This window comes from Alligator sinensis, unplaced genomic scaffold (assembly GCF_000455745.1).
Source record: "Alligator sinensis unplaced genomic scaffold, ASM45574v1 scaffold130_2, whole genome shotgun sequence".
Lineage (NCBI taxonomy): Eukaryota > Metazoa > Chordata > Crocodylia > Alligatoridae > Alligator > Alligator sinensis.
The window spans coordinates 1223227-1234254 of NW_005841913.1; the positions used below are offsets into that span (position 1 = coordinate 1223227).

At 40.4% G+C, this 11028-nt stretch overlaps 1 protein-coding gene across 1 annotated transcript in view; it reads right to left on the reverse strand.

Annotated features, from left to right (window-relative positions):
* NBAS (neuroblastoma amplified sequence) overlaps positions 1-11028 on the reverse strand; it is a 383345-nt gene that overhangs the window by 25534 nt on the left and 346783 nt on the right. Inside the window, exon 49 of the mRNA XM_025198082.1 lies at positions 6897-7036. Within this exon, the coding sequence (XP_025053867.1) occupies positions 6897-7036 (140 nt within the window). The remainder of the gene's footprint in view (positions 1-6896; positions 7037-11028) is intronic.

Consider the following 11028-nt stretch of genomic DNA (forward strand, 5'->3'; position numbering starts at 1 on the left):
AACGTAAACTTTGAAAGACTTAAAAAAAAAGTGAACAGAAACCAGGGGCGCAGGGGGAAAGGGATCATTACATTTTTCCATGTGTTTTTAAAAACCATTGCTCCTAAGGCTTATTCCTAGTTACCTTCCTCACCCAGCTCTTCCTAAGGTCAGGGACTTCAATAAGTTGGAGATAAGAGACCTACATGGTCATGTAATATTTTATGACTAAACTTTTAGGGACCACTACCAATAAAAATTCCACGCTCTCTCATTTCTATTCCACACATGCTAAATACCAGAAATTAGCCAGTTCGCCTGTTTAGGGAAGCCTTCAGTATATGAGAAGCAGCACACCTGAGAAATAGTCTGAGAATGGTATTGTGGTCCAGACTGAAAGGCATTTTCTAATTTCCAGGCTCTGGTGCATGCTGAGCAGGTATTGCTGAGCTGGGTATGCTTCTCAGCAGTGATCCCCAGCAGAAGTGAGGACAACAGAACCATTCCTTCCTACAGAATATTCTTAAGTGCTGTGCTTAATCTACTGTTAAAGGTCTTCTGGGACATGGAAGATCCTGAACAATGCAATTCAATCAGCAAGAATCTGGCATCACTTGGTAGAATGTATTGCTTGACTTTCATTCTGTTATAGGATATATAAATATTAGCTAATTTCAAAATCAACAGAAGCTGAAAAGTAAAAATTTCAGATGTCTGACCATGGATACGACTCTTTGGCACAACATCACCAACTTTTCTTGTGGGGGGGGATCCCTTTCTAAGTGTTTGCAATTTGATAAATCTTCTACTGGCTCCTCAAACAAGATCCTTCTGCAAGTTCTAAAAAGGTTTTCGTTCATGTTGATATTAATGAGAAAAATATTGAATTTCTGGATTCACACTGAAAATCCAAAGTACTACAAAAACATTCACTCTCTTGCTATCTACACGACCTAAAATGCTTAAAATCTTCAGATACATGAAAATATATTTGTTTTGCTGTATTGCTCATGATAACAATCTGTACACACAGTCACATTTACTAAAACTGAGTAGTTAATACATTGCACAAAGTAATAAAGAGAATGGAAGGTTTTAAAACTGGCTGTTTGTGAAAATGAAAAACAAGACTATCGTTGTTCAAACTTCCAAAAGTCATGTTTTGTTTTGTTTTCATTTACTATTTTGATATTAAGTCAAAGTAAAAAGTTCACAGAATATTAGGAGTGGAAGGGATCTTAAAGGACATCTAGATTAATTTAGCTCTAGACTCCAGCTGAATGTGCCCTGGTGAAGAAGCTTCTGTTGGGCAAAAGGAAGTTTTCTGGTTTCCAGATTGGCTTCTGGCTGTACAATGCAGCATTAAATGTCCCTGTGTGTATATGGGAGGGAGTCCATTGGCTTCCAATGCATGGACATTTAAAGTCACATCATGCAGCCTGATGCATGCCACAGGTGGAAATTAGAGCACCATATAAACAGTCACAAAGATGTTCTATATTACACACAAAACATGTTTGTGGCTGGTTTGCCATTTTATGGCACCATAAATTGGTTGAATGTGTGGCATGTTGCAATTTACAGTATGATTAACACAACTGCACCATACATGTAACATCTGCCAGGGCCCATACTCCAAACCCCTGAACAGATATAGGATGAGCCATTAAACTCTCTCAGACAGATGCCTCTCCAGGCTCTTCCTGAAAATCTCCAACGAAAGAGATTTCACAATTTCCCTAGGCTAGCTGTTGAAGTGTATTTCCTTTCTTTGACTAGCAGTTTCTCAACTCATCTAGTACTCTCAGGTCACATTTCCAAGGTTTTCTTCTCAGTCGTGAGTGCTGGAAATTTACTGTTAATGATTCTTGTGTATTTAGAGGACTGTAGGAGCTGTGGCTCAAAGAAAAAGAACCACATGTTCTTGTGATAGAACCACGAGAGCTGGGCACAGTGAACTGTCATCTTAATAAAGGGAGGGAGTAAAATTAAGCAAGGGAAAGAAAGGCAGTGACAATCCTGCTGGAGATTTCTAAGCAACTCCATGGAAAATGTTGCCATGTGTTTTAAAGAAAACTAGGACTGGTTGTGGCCAGATCATACAGCAAATTCAGCAAATGAGTCGATTCAAAACTCAGCAGGCTATTTGCATCAGATCAAGAGAGAAACTGTAATAGAAAGAATGCTCTGCAAAATCCTGATAATTTTCAGTGATCATAGTTTTCCCCATCTCAGAGTTTCTTTCAAAATGTTGAAAACTGTAGTAAAACTGATGCAAGAAACTAAACACACTGCTTAACTACACTCAAACAGAGCCTTGATGCCTGTGGAATTATCAGGGTAGCTTGGGCTCTTCAGAAATGCGGTTTCAGGAACAAATGTGATCCAAAGCTAGTGGTACACAATCAACTTACTGGCATACAAGTAGGAAGAAGAGACAGAGAAATGAGGATAGAGTGGTAGCAGGCAAAAGAGAAGAGAGAAAAAGAAAACAGGGAATATATGCAGTCAGTCTAGAGAAGGTTTATGAAAGAATCTGAGCTCTCTTATCAGTGACCACTGAAATGAAAATAAGACCCAAGGTTTAGGTAGGAAGGCCACAAGGAAGGAGCAAAGACAGTACATTTCTGATATTTTGGATCCCTAACCCAAAACACAGCCTCTAGTTACCAAATGGTTCTTCATTACCATGAAGAATTTCATAGGATTTACAAAGCACAATAACTAGAAAGTCAACATCCATATGCTTTTTTGAAATTTAAAGCCTTTGCAGCAGGGTGCAATAAAAAGGAGTTAAAAATTTAAGAGTCTTTATTATCAAAAGTTTGCAAAAAGAATCCTGCTTTGCACTGCAGTTTTGCAAAGATAGTCAAATGCTGATTATTTTTCAAAGGACACTAACTCTTTTGTTCATTTTGTGAAAGGGGAAAAGAGGGAACAGAGCTTCAATGTGGAAAAATGATTAGTGTTAGTAGTTAAGAACAGAGAGTAAAAACTGAGTTAGCTAAAAATATTCAATAATACAATAGTCTTATAGATCATAAAATAGAAGAAAAAAACAGGCTTAGTTTGAGAACACTCTTGTGTATCCAAAAGATTCATCCTGTGACAACAGGGTGTAAATTCTTTACACATATAGAGGTATAATAATCACATACTTAAGTTTTATTTTTTAGGAGATGAAAACTGTTCTGTGTAACAAGTATTATAAAATGTCATTTTTCCCGTAAAACAGCTTGTTTAATAAAATACTCACTTACAGATGTTGTAGCAGCTCTTTACTGGGATTACTTTTGGTAATATTATTATGAGATACTAAATCTGCAGCTTGCTAGTGATACTGATATAGGATGCAGCAGCTGGGGTTTAAATATAGGGTCAACTGAGTAGTAATCATCAATGTGAACAAAACTCCTGATAATTAACAACTGGTAATTTTGAAAAGGTCCTGTATGACTGCACAGTGCTTGTGGGCAGTAACTTATACACTTGAAGAAGACTGTCAGAAAAAGACATTTTATGTGGTTTTAGATTAATAACATGTCTATGCTATGCTGTAGAGGCCATCATGTTTTGTTACTAATACAACTGCAATTTCTATATTTGCTCTCTCCTCTTGTATTCCCCCCCTAACAATACACGCACGCACACTTGAAACTCTCATTGAAGTCACTGGAGCTGGAGGAGCTCAGCAGTTCTGAAAATAAAGCTATCAGGATCAAATATGACTGACAGACTCCCAGTGACATCGATGGGAGTTGAAGTACATGAAAATAAAGCTTCCTCTTCTCTTTTACAAACCCTGTGCATGCTCATTACTAGTTCAACTACATTGACTACAAATATTCTCACATTTTCATCTATTTAAATTAAATGTCAGGCTGGTATTTCAGTCCCCTCCCACTCTCCTCATCTCCACAACGATGGCAATTTCTTCATATCAAAATACCAGGTATCAGTTACTTTTAGGCCTTACAGTTAGGGTGACTAAATAATTGGAGGGAAAGCCAGGATTGGGTAAGGAAATCTGGGTCGGGGGAAGCACTGGGGAACACCAGGACGCACGTTCACACACACACAAACTAAGTCCCGACCCTGTGGCTCTCAGAAGCAGAGCCGGGAAGGACAGTGTCTGAGACAGTCTCTAAAATCTGGGATATATGGTCACCCTACCTATAGTGAGTGCAGATACATTTATATCTCTATCTATATATCCATATATGAATACAGATATATAATTTGTGCAAATGCCAACATTACTGGAACTAAAGCAACCCTCTACACTCATGCAGTTTAGTCCACTCTCAGTTGCCAAGGACATACAATTTAATCTGTCCAACACCTCCACAAATCTTTCCTGTGCTATTTGGCATCAAAGAGGACTGGGTAAAACAAAAGGGGTATATCTTGTTACTGTACTGAATCTAGTTATGAAAAGAGGGAAATGAGAGTATTGGGATGGAGCCCATCAAGGATATAGGATAAAATGAACAGAACACACCTTACAAACAAGCCAGGAAACAAAAGAGTAGTAAAAACATGTTGGAAGGAATGGAGAATGTTTCCCTCCTCAGCCAGCCATTTTAGCATCTCAAAATGTACACTGGAGAAGGTGATGTACAGTTGCTTTATATTCCATGTATGGCAAACACTAATTTACATGTAACAATTAAGTATTTAATTCTGCTTCTTCCCTTTGGAAGAGGAGAGCAGAGAGCAGGTGAAGGCCTGCAACAAACTTAATGCAGCAGCCCAGATAGCTGTTGGTGGTCAGATTAGTACAGATAAAGGAGACATGACAGGGGAATCCTTGGGTATTTGGACCATTTTTTTCTAGAAAAATCACCAGCCTCCAGAGAGATATTCTTTAAAAAAAAAACAAAAAACCCAAAAACATAACAATAGAAAATTATAAGACTGGGAGTTAGAAGCCCTTCCTAGATTACAGTAAGTTAATTAGCTACAATATACCAGTTACAATGCATTTCTGTTACAAAAAGACTGTAATTTCATTTAGGTTGTCATATTTAAAAATTACCTAGAAAGAATAATAAAGGTGCTCTTGGCAGGTTGGCAAGTTTACTGTTTAAAGCAATAAAAGTAAAAGTTAGCAGAATTCTTTTAATCTTACTGCAGCCATCCTTATGTTTAATCAGAGGCTAAGTAAAGACAGTCACGAAGTCTGAGGCCTGAGGCTTCTCTAAGCTGCGCAGATTGGACTGTTAGTCAACAGAATTCATGATCGCTCTTTGGTTGAAGAAGGCAGGCAGATGCCTGCACAGGCTGAAGGCCAGAAGGTGGGGGGCACCCTGTTCCTCCCTGCTGGTCAGAGGCACTGACTTGGGGTGGGTGGAGTTGGGCAGCCCAGGCCAGCAGGGGGAAGCCCCCACGGTGCAAGGCGCCCTTCAGCTAGGTAGATCCCAGCCCGGGTGGGCCAGGACCTGGGCAGGGGGGGCTCCATTCCTCTTCCAGCTCTCCCCCCCACATTTATCAGAGGCACAAACTTGCAGTGGGTGGGTCTGGGCAGTCCAGCCCAGCCAGGCAGCAGACTCAAGCTTGGGGGGTGTGGCCCAGGGCTGGGTGCTTTGAATGAATCTCTCCATTTTTAACACACTAAAGATTTGTGAGTTTTACTTTAATTTCTATGTATAATAATTCATGACAAGCCATAGAGTAACCCTCTATAAATGTTTAATGCATTTACAAATGCCGTGTTTTGCTCATGAAACTACAGTAAAAAAAAATCAAGCTTAATTCTCAATTCAGAAATCTCAACTGTACTGCAGGCTTCAAGGTAAATGATTTCTGAAGACTGGTTTTTAACATACCGGTACCTTATGCATATAGAATAAATATTTTTCAACAAGAGGCTATGCCCTAGGTTTTCACACAAATACGTTTATATACGCTCTTTGCCGGATCTATTCTTTAAGTTCAAACAGAATGTGATCAATGACACAAGGTACTCAGAGTTAAGTGGAAGTTAATAACCAGCCTCTTTCACCTAACTGTTGACAGATGAAAGATGATATTCTTTGCTGGCTAGCCCATAAAAAGTTAACTTTATTGCTTTCCTTGAAGGATAGATGGAAGGCTGGATGACTATTGATGGCACAATGTAGAAGCAAAAGACTCTTAAAATCTCAGAAGTCACGATCCAAGCATTGCAAAAATGAAACATCTAGAAGCAATCACGTTTGACTATGTGAAGAAAGGGAAAGGAAGACAGAGGACTGGTACAAACATAATACAATGAAAAATGTTAAAGTATGGACTGCCATTAAATTGCTTTAGAATGGGCATTAAGTTGAAAAAAAACCAACTTGATTATTTCTAGACAGAAGCTGCAACAACATACAACCCTCCTTTCCACACACTGCATTCTGAGATGAGAAGTGTGGATAGCTGTATTGACTGGAGAAGTACTATTGATTGGACATGTATAAAAGCATGAAATGCCCTTCTGTGGTCTGCAACGGAAAGAACAGCTTCTTCAAGACAATTTTTGGAAGTCAGAATTACAATGGAAAAAAAACTTCATACCTTCCTCTTTTCTTCCTATCTGTACATCTTCCCTGGTGTCAATAGCTAGGGCTTTGTGTGCAACTTCTAAATCAAACATCAGAGGTCTTTATTAAAACTAGTTAATTTTATTTCAAGCCAGAAGGAGAAAAGCAAAAGTACTGTGTGCCTTCTGCAAAATACATTTCAGAAGAAATTTCTTGTCTGAATTCAGTTCAAAATAAGCATATTTATATGCTCGGATTTCCTCAAAAAAGTACTTTTCAAGTTGGTCATTTTCCTTTTGTACCAATTTGTTTGAATGCACTGACCGCAGATTGTTTGAAAGGTTCACAAACTTCAAAATCAAAAGTCATCACACTGTTCCATCAGGTGACTTCTTGAAGAAAACTTACCTATTTGTGTTGTTCATAGATGGCCAAGCTTGAAGGAGTAAAACCAAATGCTGAAACTGAGATTGACTATGACTCGATTCCAGGAGCTCCAGGAAAAGACTGTACCTCTTTTCTTCGTTTTCAATGTCAATTATCTCTACCTAGAAAAGAACAGGAAAGTCATGTGAAAAGAGGATACAAGTGAACTTTGGTTTACTTTGGTAACAATAAATAAAATTTGTTATACATTATGTTTGAGGAACACTTCTATTGTAAAATAGTGCAGAAACAAAGCCCAAACAACTTTCCTGGGAACCATTTAATCCCCCCCCCCAAACTACATTTCCAGTGGGAAAGCACAGAGGTGCAAAATTACTTAACTAACATTAAACCCCCACACAGGTAGAATACTGAATTAGTTCAAATAACCCATCTGCCTACAAGTCTTCATCTTAACCATCAAACATTCTTTAGACCTTTAAAGAGTCCTTCTTATATGACAGGTACTTGGTTACAAAATTAACACATTCATATGTGCGTGCACACAAATGTATACACAGATGTAGACACACTTGTACAACAAAAACCCCTCAATTTCTTGCAGTGCCTAGTTTGTCCACACTGGAGGAAGAAACTTTGAATGGTGATCTTAAATTTATGTTCTCCATACAGACCTGCAATGGACTAGAACTGTAAAAATTCTTTGCAGAGGAAGCTTAAATAAAAACATTTCCTCTTCACCTCTGGAATAGCATTCATCTTTGTTTAAAAGATGAGACTTCTACTAGAATTTAGTTGGCTTCCCTTGTGGCTTTCAATAGATGACAGGTTCTATTAAATATAATTACTCTGCAGCTTCCATGGTAAAAATGTACACGGTAAAACGTCTGGCTATTAAATGGAGGCTGCTACTAAATGAGAAGCAGCTTCGGTTTAGAAGTTTTTCTAGCGCACCCGAAGGAGGGGGGGCCAGGGGTTCAGATGAGATAGGTAATCACTGTCTTGACATGTACAGTTTTCTTCAGTTTAAAATAATTTGTTCCAACACAAAGTAGCTTTAAATAGTAAATACAAATGTGTTCTGTCTGTCATTAGAGCATTCAAGTACAGAAAAATATTTTCTCCCAAAACTGGAAATGTTCCAAACCATCAAATATTATATTCAGCTCAACTGCAGATACACAACATCAAATGTTAATTATTTTGTTTCAGTCCTAGAGTAGTTCTAAAAAAAACAAAAAATGGAGGAAAAAGTTTTCCTCAGTTCTAACATCACAAAAACATTAAAGATTATATTCCCAACATTTCAGAATGACTCTAAGACATCAAGAGCAAAATTTTCAAAGAAGTTTGGACAACAGATTGCCACTGCATTTGTTGAATTGCCTACACAATTTGTGGCTCTAAAATATTCAGTGTTAAAAACTGCTACTGTCTCCAGGGTGTCCCTGAAAGTGACACATAATAAAACATGCTATTTGATAATAAAAAAAAAAAGAAAAAGAAAAAAAATACAGGCAACTTAAATATTTTAGCACATGAAGCTGAACATTTTCTACAATGCAAACACTACTTAATGATTCAGTTACTTGCATAAATCACCCACAATATCCTATTGTCCCTTATGCATGTAAATATGCCTGGAGTGGAACAGCATTTAAAAGCATGGGAATAATAAGAGTGGGAAAAGAAAGAATATGAAGCATGGCATGAAGATTGGAAAAGGTCACAGGAGACTTCTTAATATCTCCAGGACTCAAATTTTGATCAGGCAAAGCTATCACTGCCTGTCGAACTAGACTGTAGTGTCTCATTGTTTCATTTGTTTCAGAACTCTTTCCCAGATGAATAAGTCTTAACTGCAGTTAGACTAAATTAGCGCTGCTTTGGATGGTTAGCTGAGCTTACTTCATTTCAGTTGCACAAATTGTTTGCTACTGTAAAACACTGACTATGCTTTCAATTATCTGTTAACAACAATGACGAGAAATGTAATAGTATTAATATTCATTTATTAGACTTACACGCTACCCTTCCCAACAACGGTTCAGGGCAGCTTTGTCAGACATAAATCAACATATGAAATGAAATTAAATGAAATAGAATACAAAACAAAAAGCTCATCATGACAGATGAGAAGGGTGGTCATGGAAAGCTGAACCATGAGTGCAACAGTAGACCGGCTTTGAGACAATGTAAACTTATTTTACTAACCCGTCTTTTATGAAGACTAGCATCACAAGGTTCATTAGCCTATTACGCATTACTGCTAGGCGTAAAAATGTTAGTCTATGACATAATTCTTAACCTTCCCGCCCCACTGCCAACAAAAAAATATATGCTGCACCTAGACTGGAACGTACACATCACATACTGCTCTAATGCTGGAAGGTTTATCAATCTCTTCTTTATAAAACATACATAAAGTCTTATCAAGATCTTCAACACAAATTCTTGCAGAGAGTATTAACTTACTTATCTCACAAACGTGAAAAAAGAGGTCAGCAGTTCAGGGCTGTATTCTTTGTAAGCCTCCATATAAAGCTTTTACAATTCCAAAACACAAGCAACGTACCAGATATCACTTTCGGCAAGCCACATATAGATGTTTATTTCAGCCAGGAAAAGTTTATGAACAATTATTACTGGTAGAAAATTAGGCTGGGCCCTGAAGTGTCAGGCCCTGGCTGAAGAGTTCTCCAGCCAGGGGCACCAGACAACTGATCCTTGGCCATCCCAATCCCTAGAGATCAGCACAGAACAGGATGTCAACAGACTAGATTTAAAGCTGGAGAAGCAGGGAAGAAAGGCTGCAGACAGCTTCCCTGGACCCAGGGACCCAGCCCTACAGACCTTGCAATCCCTTCCTCTGCCACCTAGCTGGGCAGTGGGAATAGGGTTTGGGGACAGCCTCCCTGAGCCCTTTTCCTGGGAATCTCCCTTGGTTGCAAGGCTGCCAGAGTTTGGGCAGCCTTGCAGCTGTGGCACAGCTGTCTCCCACCGGCTCCCAAACCTTCCATAGGAATGGGAGGCATGTGGAGGGTGGAAGCCAGTTCTCCTGCATGGAGGCATGAAGGGGGGATGTGGGGGATAGGAGACAGCTGCAGGAGATTTGTCTCCTACCTCCCTGCATGCCTTCTGATGGAATGGGAAGAATGCACATGGTGGAGGCTCTTTTCCTACCATGGGAACCCTCCCAGGGCTTTATGAGGGTTCCTGCCACAGGAGAATAGTCCAGCTCTGGGTGCACTCGCCTCTCCTGCTCATTACTCGGGTATGAACTGGAGGGGCACATCCACACATGCAGGCATGGGCACTTGCAGCAGCTCAAATAGAAACAGTGCAAATTTGAGGCGGGGCTTTTTGCCTCAGCACGTGTGCCTGGACATGCACTTTGGTGTGGGGCAAGTTGTGCCACTTGGGGCAAAATAACCCTGCCTGGCCCCTCCCGGATCTCCAGCCATGAGGAGCTAGAGCCCGGGGCCAGCACCTGTGCTTGTCCCAGCAGTGTAAAAAGCTGCCCTGTCCTGGCCCCATCAGTACAAAAAGCTGCCCTGTCCAGTAGCTCAGGGCTACTTGCTCTCAGGAGCTTCTGGGGCCCGGCCAATTGGTACTCGAGGACACTACCCCTTGTTTCAGCTGGATTGCTGCAGCAGTCCTGAGAGTCCCCTGCACCCTCTACCCACTGCAGCAGTCTGGCAGTGGGGGCTGCTGCCTGCTGTGACCTGCAGTGCATCTGCCAGACCCGGATGGGGACTGCACAGCCAGTAGAGGCATCTGCCCCTCTGGGCCAGCTGCCAGTGGGCTGTGGTTGCAGAGTTGGCCTTTGTGCGGCACTACTGCCATGTGTGCCCCTCCCTGGCCATCTGGGCAGCTATCACCCGGAAGATGTTCCCAGTGTGGTGGCCTGCTATGAACTGTCAAAGCATGTCCTCCTGGCCCCAACTGGTCAGGAGGTCTGCCACCTGCAGCTGGGTCCAAGGTGCCATCTCTGAGCAGGCTCCTCTGCCAGGGTCCTGCTACTTGCCTCCCTAGTAGGAATTTTGGTGTTCCGTATTTGAAAACTGAAAAATCCCTGATAAAAAAAATTCCAAAGTCACTCTGTAAAATACCCCCAAATCCATGTTCTTCCACAATTAAAACAAAAGACCAC